Genomic DNA, 16,255 nt, shown 5'->3' on the forward strand with positions numbered 1-16,255 from the left:
TAAAATTTTGGGTCTTTCAATATTTTGTCCAAACTTGGCATGATAACTCTAGGAGGGAATAACCGAATTGAGCCAAACTTTGCTATTGGTAATATTACTTTCAGGCATAGATCGAGTTCTAATATGGACTATATCGGTCCACTCATTTGAGTACCTCCCACACAAAATTTGGAAAAAAATATAGTTTAACAACTCCTCTCTGATCTTATTAATTTGTGACGCAGCAGGTTGCACTTGCGGCCCCTGTTACGACGTTGTAATTTTTTTCGTGGGAAAGTCCATACTTCCTGAGATAATGACCCAAAAAGGTCCAGAAAATCCTACCGGCACCACCTAAACTGGCTAATGTGTAAAATTACCCTTTAAGAGAGAAATCGATTTAGTTCAAACTTTGTAAATTGAAAAGTAAAATTTTAATATATTTAAATTCAGAAAATTAAGTACAACATATTAAATTATATAGTCTGTAACGAAAATATCCACAGACTAATAAAGAAAAAAATATTTCCTACAGATTTGTATTAGGTCCGAATATGTACTACATCGGATCACTCCTATGGGTGCACCCAACCCAAAGCTTCCCAGCAAAAATACTCATTACAAATTGGCCTACTTTCTCATTATTTTAACACGGGCATGTCATAGGGAGTAAGTACTTATTTTTTGGCACTTAAAGTAAATAAATAAGTTCTTAAATAAGTAGTTACGACTTGAAGTAACCTGGGTGTAACTACTTATTTATCTACTTTTTAGTGGCCAAAAAATAAGTACTTACTCCCTATGACATGCCCGTGTTAAAATAATGAGAAAGTAGGCCAATTTGTAATGAGTATTTTTGCTGGGTTGGAAAAAAAGCACTCGTCTTGGATCATTCTGAATTTTGTTGCAACATGTAGTTTTTTGCGGCTCTTTCCATCCTGGAAAATTTTCCCAACAGCTAAAAAACCTGCAGAAGTATTGTGTTGACTTTTTTTCTTCGGGTACGTGGCTGAGGGTATATCTCTGTCGGCTCAGCTGACTGATACTTTCTTACTTGTTTTATTAAATAAAAGCAATTGTTTTTTCTGCTTTATATTTCTGTGAACCACTTGCGCAAAATGTCAACAAAAGCAGATACATTTCCGTCATTTTCATTTCCAAATTAATGGTAATGACAAATAAACGATATTGTCGAAAATATCTAATGATGGGAATATCGATATTTTGCCAGCTCTAGTTCTCTCTTGTAACGCTGGACCTCTATTTCTAGATCATGAAGATCCCTCCTGACATGCCTGGGTGCGGGGTCCTATCCACCATATGGTCCTCACACCCAAGCAAGTACTGCAACGGCCATTGCCATTGTGTTGCTGTACTGGAAGAACCGTTGCATCCTCATGCAGATGATTCACTGAAGACATGAGGAGGCACCCTGTTGCAGTTCTCAGGGTGGCATTTTGACAAGTTTGAATATTTTCCATCGCGTTGCACCTATACTCGCGTACCAAACTGGCGCCGCATAGCATACCACAGACCGACCTATCGCATTATATGTGGTCAACACGGCTTCTTTATCTGCAACCCAAGTGCTGGCGGCTAGGGACTTGAGGAGCATGTTCCTTCAGTGACTAAATCAATGAAAATACAGAAAATCGAGAGGTTCCGTTCAATGCCAACTACCCAAGGAGTAATAGAGTAATGTACCAAATTATAAAGTTCTATATTAAATATTATGAGCTATATATTTATTTCAATAGATGGACGGACATGGTTATAGCGACTTAAAATTTCATACCGATCAAGAATGCACATGGGGAAATCTACATTTTTTCAAAAAGGTTTTCTTGATTTAATTTATTTTTAGTATCTTTTCATTCATTTCATTTGTTATACCCTCCATAAGTTGGTTTTGGCCAACAAGTTTGTAACTCATCGAAAAAAAGGTCGTAGGCCCATACTTATATACCAAAATGAATGTCTCGACGAGCTGAGTAGATCTGGCTATGTGTGTTGATGTGGGTCCCGGAGGGGAAGAAGCCTATTGATTTTGGAAATGGTCGGATAATATTTAGAGATCGGTATGTGCAAAAATCTCAGTTTATATAAGGGGTATACCAAAAGCAAACCCTGACAATGAAAGTAGAAAATATCACCTTTCTAATGATGTAAATGATCTAAATAATGTAGGTTGTCGTAGGTGGTCGAACAACGAAGATATCACAATAGTCGCAAATAAAACCCAACTTTTCATTTTTACACCCTCAGCCTTTAGGCTAGAAGGTATATGACGAAAAGTCAAAAAAATTTAACATTGATGAAGCCAAGGTTTGCACTGTTATAATTAGCGAAATATTCCAGTGTACCACGAAATATTACCATAGTTGGATCAAACGAAGTGTTTTTAATGGAAGCTCAAATATGTGGTTAAAAAAAGTTAATTTGCGCGGAAGCTATGAACGCGTAAATGAATAAAAATAGGTAAAAACACGTTGAAGCAAACGAGTTTTTTACGTTGTTAATCGATTGGCGGTTAAACAGTTTTAATAACGGTTATTTGTCCAAAGTAAAAGTAGAAGAATACAAAATGAAGATTACACTTCTAATGTATCACATTTCAAAATCTCCACTACATCCACCTTTTATGGATGGTGACATTTAATTTGCGTTTTCTGTGGATCGTTCCCATTTTAATGAAGAAACTAACACATCACTCACGTTTTTGCGAATATAGTTTTATTAAATTATACCCCATTTAAAAGAACCCAACATTTATTTGAACGATACCCATATTTTCCGCTAGATGTTATTGTGTATTCGAGAAGTGATTAGAATAAAAAAATTGTTTTTTTTTGCGTGAAATTTAACTAAAATAGAAGAATAACTCCGACCTAGTTTTTCTAAATTTTTTCATCTAATTCACAAAATAAATATTAATAAATATTTTCTCTTACAAAATTTTATAAATTTCCTCAATATATACTTTTTGGTTTTTGCTATAATATGCAAACCACTCAACGGATTTGCATAGTTTTCATTTGAATCTTCGCGATGTTTAGATTACGTACATATTTTTTATATATTTTTCAGATGCATAAACAGGTTGCATTTTATTAAAACAAGTTGCAAACTACCAATTGTTTTGAATTGTTTTCTAATTTCTGCGAAAATCTACAACTTTTTCACTAAAGTTATGGGACCGCAGTAAACATATAGTATGTAGGAAGCCATAAATTAACAATGCTTCTCGATATAATGAATAGCGTTTTCATAAGATTTTTTCTAATAATCTGAATTGATTGCGCGCAATATCCAAAATTAGTGTTTCGAACAGATGTGAGAATGGGAATTTTTTCTCAATCAATGTACCAAAAATTGTTCATGTAGCGTCAAAAACAAATTTTAATTTTTTTTCAAATGGAATATTAAAAAATCCGACTTTTCCTCATATACACTTTGATACGAAAAATGTCTGTCTGTCTGGCTTGTGCGCACAAAAACTCTCGAACAGTTCAACCGATTCGAACCAAATTTTGGGTATCGTAATATTTTGTCCAAACTTAGTTTAAGTTCGAAGATGGGCCATATCGGTCCATCTAAAGTTCAAAATTTTTTCTGTAAAATGGTCTGAACGATAACTCTCGAAGGGAGCAATCGATTTGGTCAAAACTTTGCACATCGTATTATTCCTTCCAGATATAGATCTGGTTCGAATATGAACTATATCTGTCCACTCCTTCGGGTACCTCCCACACAAAATTTGGATAAACTGAAGTTTAAGGACTCCTCTCGGATGGTTTTGCAATTTTTTCAGTAAGTTTTCCTTGCGACTCCCTTTATGACGGTACAAAAGCTCCAAGAAACCCTGACGGCAACAACCAAAGTGGCAAATCCGCAAGATAATCCTCGCAGGGAATTTCTGATTGGTGCAGGCTTTGCACATCGTATTATTTCATCCAGTCATGTACCATGTTGGAATTTGGAGTGTATCGATCCACTCCTTCGAGTACCTCCCACACAAAATTCGGATAAAGTGAAATTTAAGAGCTCCTCACGGATCGTTTTGAAATATTTTTAGTAAGTTTCTTTTTTTGTGGCTCGCTTTACGACTGAGATATTGGCCTAAAAGCTCCAAGAAACCCTGACGGCACCAACCAAAATGGCAAATCCGCAAGATAATCCTCGCAGGGAGTTTTTGATTGATGCAGGCTTTGCGCATCGTATTATTTCATCCAGTCCAGTATGGGTTTGAAATATAGACTATATCGGTCCACTCTTTCGGGTACCTCCCACACAAAATTCGGATAAAGTGAAGTTTGGGAGCTCCTCTCGCATCAATATATTTTATATACGGCATAATTTTGTGTTTGGTTTGGTTTTGTTGTTCTTTTCTTGGTCAGTGGCTGAGGGTATTTCTCCATTAGCCCAGCTGACTGATACGTACTTACTTGTTAATTATAATGACGAATATCACAGCTTTTGTCGGCGACTTTCCAAAATCAAAGTTTGGCTATAAAAGTCGAAAATCCCATCTTCACAGTGATGCAAAATAGATTGGCGTATGTGGCCAAATAACGGAGATATCGCAATAGTCGGTAATACATCCCATTTTGCCATCGTCACGAAATTTTGTAGGTTTATAGGGCTCCCAAAGAGGATTTGGTGGTTTATAGGGCTCCCAAAGATTGATGATGGGCGCGTTATATTAAAGAGTGGAATGGGCAAAAAAATTATGTGGACAAAAATTCAAAGTTTTGTTCTTATGCGATATCTTTGTTTTTAGTAGTTGTATTCCAAATGGAAAGCCCGTCAATGGAATAGGAAAATATCACCTTTATTATGATGCAAAATAGGATGGCGCACATCCCATTTACCCATTTTGATACCCTCAGCATTTATGCTAACGAGGGTATATACACATTCATCGTGCGAAATGTGCCTCATCGAAATAATGGTTTTACACACCAAGTATGTTTGGACGAAATTCGTTTCAGACAATTTGGAGTCGATTTAGCAATGTCCGACCGTCTGTCTGTCTGGCCCAAAATTTGGTCTTCGTAATATTTTGTCCAAACTTAGTTTAAGTTCGAAGATGGGTCATATCGGTCCACACCTTCCGGTACAAACAATAACTCTTAAAGGCAGTAACCAATTTGGTCCATACTTTACAAATCGTGAAATTTGTACCAGACATAGATGAGGTTCGAATATGGACACTGGAAAATATACTAAAATGTTTTGCTGATGAGGAAATCACAAACCTCATTTTGAAAAAGTGTCCGATTTCACTCAGAAATCCCATATACTTTATAGGGTATCCGACAAATATTTCGTTGTGTTACAAACGGATTCTCAAGGATAATTCTAGCTTCCATATTATGATGGATGATAAAAAGATCGGTCTGGCCAAATTTAACGCTGTTTTTACTTCTTTTCATATGTAGTTTTCAGTGGTCATACCTCTTTTGCGCATACATATCTATGAACTCTTGTTGTTAAACTAATAAGAAAAGAGAAACACAAGAAAAGCAAAAAAGTTTTGCAATTCATATTCTTTTTAGAAAACATTTGTTCAACGTAAATATCTGCAGGCAAAATGCCAGTCATGTAAAAATAAGAGTGAATAGTTTTTAGAATGCACACATGTTTGTCAAAGGTTTGTTTATTATAACGACAAGAAAACAGCAAGTGGCTGTTTTTTTCACAAAACCGAAACTGAAAAGTTTCCATTATATTATATTAGGACGGTGTGTCATTGTCTTTCTATTGTTAACTAAAATGTAAACATATTTTCTAAAATTTAATAAAAAGCTTATTTTACTTCTTTAATTTGCATACCAAAACATTCAAATTAAATACATTCTTCTTCCTTCTATTATCAACAATTTCACGGATACATTTTTTCTTGCAGGATTTTCAAGAAAAGGTTAAAAAGAAGCGAATTAAAATTTGCTTCAGCAAGGATGTGTCCTCGGATAAAGGTTTCAGTTCGTCAACTGGCGAAAACTATACTGGTGGCTCCAATGCCAACATCAGAGAGGAAACGGAATTCAGCACCAGCAATATTGAAGACAAGAGTCATGCAGGAACAGAGCTGACCAATGTTTCGGATGAGATGACAACCACGAATGCGGATGAAGTAAGTGAAAAAGACATTTTCTTTCTCTTCTCTTTTTTCGCAAATATCCATTATTTAAATTGCTAAAGACAAAACGGAAATGTATAAAATTCTTTACTTGTAAAAATATGTATTTTCTCTTTTCTGCTTGCCTGCTGTGTGTCATATTTTTGCCATTGTATTATTGAATGTGTCTTAACCTTTCATCACAATCACATGGCAGCGTGTACCCCTGCCGCTGGAAATTTCAACAGTGTCACAGCAGGTTGCTGCCACAACATCAACATTTCAGCAACATGTCACGGCAATCGTGCTGACCACCGCTACACCACGCCTCACTGTGTGCCCTGGCAGCAACAGCAAACAGCACCAACAATTACTTGGAACGAATCCCCACCAAAAGTTGGCCAAACGACGTCAGCAAATTGAAGCGAAACGCGAAAGAAAGGCAGCACAAACACTGGCAATCATTACGGGCGCCTTTGTTGTCTGTTGGCTGCCATTTTTCGTGATGGCTCTGACACTGTCGTTGTGTAAAAGTTGTGAAATTAATGCTGCTGTCGCATCGCTGTTCCTATGGCTGGGTTACTTTAATTCCACGCTAAATCCCATCATTTATACCATCTTCAATCCTGAGTTTCGACGTGCCTTCCAGCGTTTGTTGTTTGGCAAGAAATATGTGGCCAATAGATGTAAGCGGCGGTCAGCGAATATATGATCTTAGCAGAAAAGGGGCCCAGAGCCCAGTGTTGCGATTGCGGCGGAATATACAAGCTGTGCGTGATGTTAAATGCGGTAAGTAGCTTAACGTCTAAGTGGAATTATGTTTGGTTTTAGTAAATACTGAAAATACATAATTAAGTTATGAGTCAATAAAACATGAGAAACAAATGTATGCATGAATATTAGGGTCATAACTTTTTTTACATTTGTTGGCAGATATCAAACATACCACCGCAAAGTAGACGGACGATGTTATTAGTAGACATCAGTTTTTGCATATTCCCATATTTTTGTAGGAAAAATAAAGCTAATGAGCGAACTAATTGTTTCGAAAGAACTTTTTATTCGCTGAAATTAGAAATCTGGGAAATCGAAACTTCAAAATTCTTCAAATTGGTACGTAACAAAGGTTAAATAGAAATTTATTTGCAATAATATTTTTATCTTGTTAAGAACTGCAACAAATTCGTCTATTCATATTTTTGATAGTAAACAAATACAAGACTGTAATCTGCCTTAGTATGTCTCTTATAAATGTTGTCCGCTATTTTTATACTCTTCACGATATAATGTAGGCTATACATATTAAACTTATCATTTAGAGTTCCTAGTAGTCACAACGGAACAATACCTTCCGATTTTTGGTAGTTTTAAGGTCTTAGCCTCATTATTCAAATGGTGTCATTTTCATTTGTTTCGCCTTAACAACATTCCGTTGGTGAATATATAAATAAACAAGAAAACAAGTAAAGAAAGTTAAGTTCAACCATGAAATGTTCTGAACTAATCTATACTTATATGATGATTTTTAGGTTATGGCCGAATCATGGGCGCTATGAACTTTATATTATATATTTGAATACTGGATTATATAGTAGACATCCTAAGCATACCCGGAGTACCATATGAAGATCCTATGACTTCCCCCGATGACGTAATTACAGCTTAAAGTACTCAAAATATGCAATTTTTACAAGGTCCGTCGTATATTTTCTATATTTTTCACCATAACTATTTCAAAAACGATTTGTTTCGAGCGTACAACATCTCCTTAATATATTAATGTCGAAAACCCCACAAAAAATATTTGTTTGTATCCGAAAATAACGAAAGTCTGGGTTAAACTCGTAAATACCGATTTTGAGCTATATCTCAAAAACAAGAGCTGATGGAGAAAAACCGGGACCGGATTAGAAAATAACTCGCCGATTTCATCTAGAAACAAATGCAACTTCAACTTTTTCAATTTTGTTGAGCAGTGTAATCAACGCCCAGGCAAAACGGCTGGAGCTAGAATCTTGAAACTTTGGATGAGGTTAACTTTTGGTTCGAATAGGTAGGATAAGGCTTGGTTTTTGGAAATTGGAACTAGAACGATACGAAAAGTACTAAAAGGTACTAAATATGGTACCATTTGTATTTGGCGAACCGGTAGAGCTAGAATTCTGAAATTCGGAATGAGGATCACTGATGGAAAGTTAGAAAGGTGTACCAAAGGGTTTTTGAAAATTCGACCTAAAAGTTACTAAATTTAGTACCAATTGTATATTTTTAACGGCTATAGCTAGACTCTTGAAATTTGGTATGGGAATCAAGGTTGGGAAGTAGTGCTGATATAAGTAAATGGTTTTGGAAATACGTACTTATGTGTACTAAAGTACTAAATGGTACTAAATTTGGTACAATTTTGATTCGGATGAACGGATAGAGCTATAAACATGAAATGTGAATTTAATATTACTGTTGGAGTGTAAGATTGAGATATGGAGGCAGTTTTGATAATTCATACATATGTGTACGAAGAGTACTTAGTAGTACTAAATTTGGTACAATGTGATTTTGGTGAACGGATAGAGCTGGAAACCTGAAATTTGAAATTAAGATTCCTATTGATGTGTAGAATTGAGATATGGACGTAGTTTTGGAAATTCGTACTTATGTGTACGAAATGTACTAAATGGTACTAAATTTTGCACAACTTGGATTTGGGTAAACGGATAGAAATGAAATCCTGAAATTTCGAATTAAGATTACTGTTAGAGTATAAGATTGAGATATGGAGGTAGTTTTGGAAATTTGTACTTATGTGTACGAAAAGTACTAAATTTGATACAATACGGATTTGGGTGAACGGATAGACCTGGAAACCTGAAGATTACTGTTGCAGTGTAGGATTGAGATATGGATGAAGTTTTGGAAATTCGTACCTATGTATGTGTACAAAATAACTAAATTGGTAACATTTGGAATTATATGAACTGATAGCGCTAAAAGCATGACATTTGGAATGAAAATCAAGGTTGAGAAGTTTGGTTGATACAAGGTTATGGTGTTGGAAATATGTACTCATTTGTACGCAAAGTACTGAATTGTACTAAATTTGGTACAATTTGGATTTGGGCTAACGGAGAGAGTTGGAATCCTGAAATTTGGAATTAGAATAAATGTAGGAACATAGGATTGAGATACGAATGTAGTTTTGGAAATTCGTACTTATCTGTACGAAAAGGACTAAGTGGTACTAAATTTGATACAATACAATAGGGATTTGGGTGAACGGACAGAGCTGGAATCCTGAAATTTGGAATTGAGATCACTGTTGGAGTGAAGGATTGGTGCAGTTTTGGAAATTCGTACTTATGTATATGGAAAGTAATAAATGGTACTAAATTTGGTACGATGAGGGTTTTGGTGGACTGATGGAGCCGGGATCCTGAATTCGTAATTGAGATTACTTTTGAAGTGTAGGATTGAGGTAGTTTTGGAAAGTCGTACTTATGTGTACGAACAGTACTAAATGGAACTAAATTTAGTACAATTTGGGTTTGGGTGAACGGATAGAGGTGATTCGATTCCTCAAATTTGGATTGAGGGTCACTTATAAAGAGTTAAAAAAGATGTACCAAAGGGGTTTTGGAAACTATATGGTACTACTATATGGTACTATATTTAGTACAATTTGGATTTAGGTGAACGATATAGCTGAAATCCTGAAATTCGGAATTAAGATTACTTTTGAAGTGTAATATTGAGTTAGTATTGGTAATTCGTACCTATAGGTACGGAAAGCATTAAATGGTACTAAATTTGTAAAACTTGGATTTGGGTGAGCGAATAAAGCTGGACTCTTGAAGTTTTGAATTAAGATTAGTGTAGAGGTGTAAGATTGAGGTAGTTTTGGAGATTCGTACTTATGGGTACTAAAAGTACTAAATTTGGTACAATTTGGATGAACGGATAGAGCTGGAATCCTGAAATGTTGAATTAAGTTTACTGTTCGAGTGCTAAAGTGAAAGATTAATGTTTTTTTCGAGAATCTTACTTATGGGTACAAAGAGTACGAAATAGTACTAAGTTTGGTACAGTTTGGAATTGGATGAACGGATACACCTGCACACCTATTTTTTTTGAGTTACCGACAAAAATCGGTAGAATTAAAACGCAAAATTATGAATGAAAAGTATCAGTAAAAGTTGACAACACTGTTGCTATCGGTAGGACTTAGCGACAACTTTATTTAGGTTTATAACTTACCGAAACATTTCGTTAATTACCTAAATTATAAGAATTTTAATTTTACCCATATTTCTCGGTAACTCGAAAAATTAGTTACAGAATTCCACTACTGGAATCTTGAGATTTGGAATTACGATTGGTCTTTTTATTTTGTATTAAAGTCAGTGTAGGGTTGATATATGTCTTCAAAAAACGTGACATAAGTATATGAAATGTATTTAATGGCACTCAATTTGTTGTTTGGTGTAGGGACAGAGCTTGTGTGTAACGTGCTGGAATCTGTATGTTTTGGAGTAAGGGTGAGTATTGGTGAGATACGGCTGATGTTTTGGAAAATCGGACATAATGGGGGACGAACAGTACTAAAATAAAAATAAATATTGATTAAAATTCGCCATTTCCATATTATATATTGTTTATTGTTTTTATATCATTTCCGCATACGAAGTAGCGGGCACTTTGCTAGTATGTAATATTTAGTCTTTCTTTTTGTCAGTAATTTAAGTTGATGAAGTTTTTTTGTTTTTAATTTTTTGTTTTTCAAAATAGTCAGGCTTAATCCCATAGTCGTTGTTTTAATATTTTATTAAAACAACTTTAATTTATTAGTTGGAAAAATTGGCGATGTTTACCAAGGGGTAAGGCAGGGAAGACTATAGTTTCAAATCTCGCCACAGATATTCATCAGTCCCCTTGTTTCTTGTTTTTCAACAAGAAACTTTTTATACCCAAGTGTCAATTGCCCTCTCAAATAGATACGTGTGCAAAGAAACACTCTGATCGAGAATTTCTTTTGCACTACCTAAACTCGAGCTATTCACTTGCAAAAACACGCCAACCCTCCTAATTGATGAAGTTTTTCGACCACGGATACCAAAAATGCCTAATTAAGGTCAGAAAATGTATCAGAAAATGTCTTCAATCGGGTCGTATCTTTACATTGAAACTACATCAAAGTGTGGACCCACTTTACCGACAGTTCGGTCAACAAATGTACGTGGATGGCTCAAAAATCCTAAAATCCTGAAGTATCGTTATATGCTAGCTATACCAAACCATCACTTATGCTGACAATTTATCGTGGAAAAGTTTTGTGTCCACTACCATTATATGGGAGCTATAGCAAAACATTGGCCTATGTTGTAAATTTTTGGTGGAGTTGTTTAGTGACACCAGGAAACCTCAAATTACGGTTATGCAATTCAGTCCAAAAAAAGTACCTTAAGGCCTATAAAAACCAAAAATTTGGGAGGTACCGTTATATGGGGGCTATACCAAAACATGGACCTAGGTTGACAATTTTAGGGGTATACGTTTTGAGACCACTTGGAACCTTAAATATCACATTACTGCTATTTGGGTAAAAAAATGTAAATAAAATTCTCAAAATACAGAAAGTCGAGAGCTACCGTTATATGATTGAGAAGTTTAGTGACTGCAGGGAATCTCAAATGTTAAACAACGGAAATCTAAGTCAAAATATATAGCTAAAATCTTCAAAATGCCGAAAATCGGGAGTTACTGTTATATAAGAGCTATACTGAAACATGGACCTATGTTCACAACTTTTAGTGAAGAAGTTTTGTGACCATTAAAAACCTCAAATGTCAAATTACAAGTAGTTGTGATAAAAATTGTAGCTAAAATCCTCAAAATACCTAAAATCGGGAGGTATAGTGGCTATACCTAAATATGGACCTATGTTCACAATTTTTGGTGAAGAATAATGGTAACCCCCTAAGGGCCTTAAATGTCATTTCATATGAGAGTAGTTCGAAAAAATTTAAGCTAAAATACTCTAAATGCAGACAATCGTGAGGTACCATAATATGGGGACTATACCTAAACACGGATCTATGTTCACAATGTTTGGAGAAGAAGTGTTGTGATCCCCTAAAAACCTTAAATGTCAAACTATTGCTAGTTTGGATAAAAATTATAGCTAAAATCTTCAAAATACCTAAAATCGGGAGGTACCGTTATATGGAGGCTGTACCTAAACATGGACCTATGCACATAGGTTTCAATAAGGAAATTTTTGGCCAAAATCCGATTTTTGAAGTTTCGAAATTTTAATTTCTTTTTGCACAGAATAATAAAAACACATCAAGTCATCTGAAAATAATTAGTTTTTGTAAATAACGTCAGTATTCGTTGATTGGCGCAGTACCACAGTTGACACTTTTTTATGTAAAAATAAAACAGACTTTGTGCTGTAAAATATACAATTTTTGTTGTATTACGTCGCTGCATAAATATACAGAAGTGAGACCAAAGTTATTATGAATCGGGAAGCTGTTAATGAGTACTTTCATAATATTTACAAAAGAAACGATGAAATTTGCAAAATTACCGTAATAAAATCAACGTTTTTATATATATTAAAAATTATTTTTAACAAATATTTTTTAAATATACTTAAACTTTTAAAAAAATGTCCAAATATGTCCACCTCCAAATCGAATTTGAAAAATAGCAGGGGGTCTGTACTAATAAATTCAGAAGTCAAATCGAGGTCAAATTTGCCACAGTTAAAATAAAGTGGATTTTTCTATTTTATGATGGGAGAATTTTTTGTAAATACCTGTTGTGACTGTACGTAGCATCCAATTGAAATAGAACGGTAATACCCACATCTATCAACCGATTTTCCTTAAAATTCATATTTAAGGTTTTCAGAGTGTAAAAAAAAGTATGTATAATTTTTTTGAAAATAGGTAAATTTTTTGTCGTAGAACCCACATAAAAGTACCGTCCGATTTTAAGTATTTTGTGGATTTTAGCGACACTTTATGACCGATTCGGCTGAAATTTGGTATTTTGACCTCTTGGAAGATATGAATCCTTCGTACTAAAAATTATTAACATAGGTCAATGTTTTGGTTTAGACCCCACACAACGGGACCACTCTGTTCAACAAATTTTGGCAGCTTTTGGTCATTTTGGTCTATAAAACGTAAGAATTTCTGTTTGTACACATTTATTATAAATAATAATTGATTTCAATACAAAATGGACATTGAAATAGTTTTGGCCAGAAAATTTGAAGTTGGGACCATTGTGCTATGCCAGGATGTTTCGGTGAAAAAGTGTTGTGGCCGTTATTAACTTCAAATGTCAAATTACAGCTAGTTCGGCTAAAAACTCTGGATAAAATCCTCAAAATGACGAAAATCTGGAGGTATCGTAATATGGGCGCTATACTTTAACATGGATTTATGATAACAATTTTTAGTGAAGAAATGTTGTGACCCCTAAGAACCTTAAATGTCAAATTACAGATAGTTCAGAAAAAATTGTAGCTAAGATCTTCAAAATACCGAAAATCGGGAGGTACCATTATTAGAGCTGGCAACCCATCGATATTCCCAACATTAGATATTTTCGATATATGTAATTGCTCTGTTCCAGAACCTGCAAGAAGCTACTATTTTTTACTACGATAACATTTTTTCCTTTATGTTATCGGAAAAAATAGTAAAAATAAGTAGATTCTTGCAGTTCTGGAACAGAACAATTGTTTTAAAATATCGATTGCTATCGATATTATCGTTAAGTTGTCATCGCCATTAATTTGGAGATGAAAATCGCGGAAATGTCAATGATTTTCCTGAAATTATGCAAAAGTAGTTCACAGAAATGTAAAGGAGAATAAACAACTGCTTTCATTTTTAAAACAAGTAAGAAAAGTCTATAGTCGGACGGAGGCGACTATGGGATACCCTATACCACTATCCCTGGACAATCGCTCTCCACGGAACTTCTTTTCAATGATTGTGAAAATTTAGTTATCCAATATCAGAGATGTAATGTATAATACTTATGACCAAAACCAAAAAGTTATCTAGCATGACAAAGACATTTTTGTAGCAGGCAAGCAAAATTTAGTTCACACAAACTAAAATGTAATGAAACCCACTTATGTAGTACTATTACTTCCGTTGTTTAACCGCTACGATTTTGAAATTTTTACCAATTTCACACAAAAGTTTTAGTCCATTTAACCCGCTAAGTATTATCTGATCTTCACGTTGGTTTGTACGCTCCTTCTTCATCATAAACTCAAACTTTGTTTAAAATTTTGCGGGTTATTATTTTGACCTACAGAGCCGCTACAAAATTGGTTAAAATTTTGTTTTTGGTCCATTTCATTCCCTGAACATTTCACGATCATCAGCAAAAACTAATCATTTATATTCTGGCCCGAAAATTCGTTACAATCGGTCCATAATTGCGGCCTTAAGCTTGTTTACAATTTTTAATGGACGGACACACATCGCTAAATCGCTTTATCTCGTCGAGATATGAATTTTGGCATACCAAATAAGGGGACTAGGACGAATATTTCGTGGTGTTACATAAACTTTTGGAGAGACAATATGTAGCATGGGATAAAAATGTGGTTCTCTATACAGAACCCATTATATATCTAGCAAACACTTTATCTAGCAAACACTTTATTGCAATTTACATCAGATGAAAGGTCAGTAGTTTTTTTCCATATGTAGGCTACTTTGCGAAATATATATGTCCTCAAGGAATTAAAATATCGACCAAAAATAAAATTTTTATATTTTTCATACATAAGTAATGGTCCATTTCACTCGCTAAAGAATATCAGATCATCATTCCACATTGTAGGCATCTTTTTCGACCTATACTCTTACCCGGTGCAAAATTTCGTGACTATTGATGTATAATTGCGACTTCTAGCGAGTTTATTATTCCACTACAAACAAATAACGGAATATATTAGGCTGTAACTCTGTTATCTGATCATGCACACCAACATAATTGGCATCAATTGAAAGGTCAAGCGTTCCACTTTCAAGTATATTTCACTTGTCCGGAATGTCACTTCCAGGAATTAAGATATAAGCTGTATATTAAAAATTTTCACAAATTTCACACAAAAGTTTTGGTCCATTTAACCCTCTAAATATTATTCAATCGCCATCTCAAATTGCAAGCTTCTCCTTTGTGATATACTCTTACTTTATTTAAAATTACGCGTTGATCGGACTATTATTGAGACCTACAGAGCCGCTAGAAAATTGGATAAATATTATGTTTTTGGTCCATTTCACCCGCTAAATATTTCACGATCATCACCAATAAGAATAGGGATCTATTCTGATCTGAACCCGACCTCCATACAAAATTTCGTGACGATCGGTCCATAATTGCGGCCTGGAGCGTGTTTACAATTTATAATGGACAGACGGACGGACGGACGGACTGACGGACGGACGGACACACATCTCAAAATCGCTTTATGTCGTCGAGATATGAAGATTGGTATACCACATTGGGGGTCTCCGACGAATATTTCGCGGTGTTACATGAATTTTTACCAAAACAAACTTATAATACCCTTTTCCACATTGTGGTATAGGGTATAAATAAATGTAAAAAAAATATATTTTATTTTACCGACAAATGTGTGACTACGGGCTTATTTTCTCACATACACAAAACCGAAAAGCAGCGAAATTTCTATTTATTTCAATGAATTTTAGGTTGGGGGTTTTTGTTCCGATAATATCGATTTTATCAATAGTGTTATCGATTTTTTGCCAGCTCTAACCATTATACCGAAAAATGGCCCTATATCATAAATTTTTGGTGGAGAAGTGTTGTGACTCCTAAGAACCTTAAATGTCAAATTGAAATCGGTTCAGATTTGGATATGGCTCCAAACTATATTTTCGAAAACCCATCTGAATTTTAAACATTTTTGTAGGATCTGTTTTTAGCCACAACAATGAACTGTTAATAAAATGTCATAGTGTGGACCATAAACGTGGATTTTAAAGAATTTCCGTAAAAATGCACCTTTTGCTACTGTGGAAACAAAGATCGCCTGGGTGACACGGGTTAGCCTTAACCAATCGCCATAAAATTTTATTTATAATGTTTTTG

General features: G+C 34.7%; 1 protein-coding gene across 1 annotated transcript in view; it reads left to right on the top strand.

The window, feature by feature from the left end:
* The window catches only part of 5-HT1B (5-hydroxytryptamine (serotonin) receptor 1B), a 202,051-nt gene that overhangs the window by 177,139 nt on the left and 8,657 nt on the right, over window positions 1–16,255 (top strand). The window contains exons 7-8 of the mRNA XM_073988645.1: window positions 5,888–6,115; window positions 6,318–6,889. Of these exons, the coding sequence (XP_073844746.1) occupies window positions 5,888–6,115; window positions 6,318–6,812 (723 nt within the window). The 3' untranslated portion in view covers window positions 6,813–6,889. The remainder of the gene's footprint in view (window positions 1–5,887; window positions 6,116–6,317; window positions 6,890–16,255) is intronic.

Source organism: Musca autumnalis, unplaced genomic scaffold (assembly GCF_047663935.1).
Source record: "Musca autumnalis isolate F117 unplaced genomic scaffold, ASM4766393v1 scaffold_5, whole genome shotgun sequence".
In the NCBI taxonomy this organism is placed as follows: Eukaryota; Metazoa; Arthropoda; class Insecta; order Diptera; family Muscidae; genus Musca; species Musca autumnalis.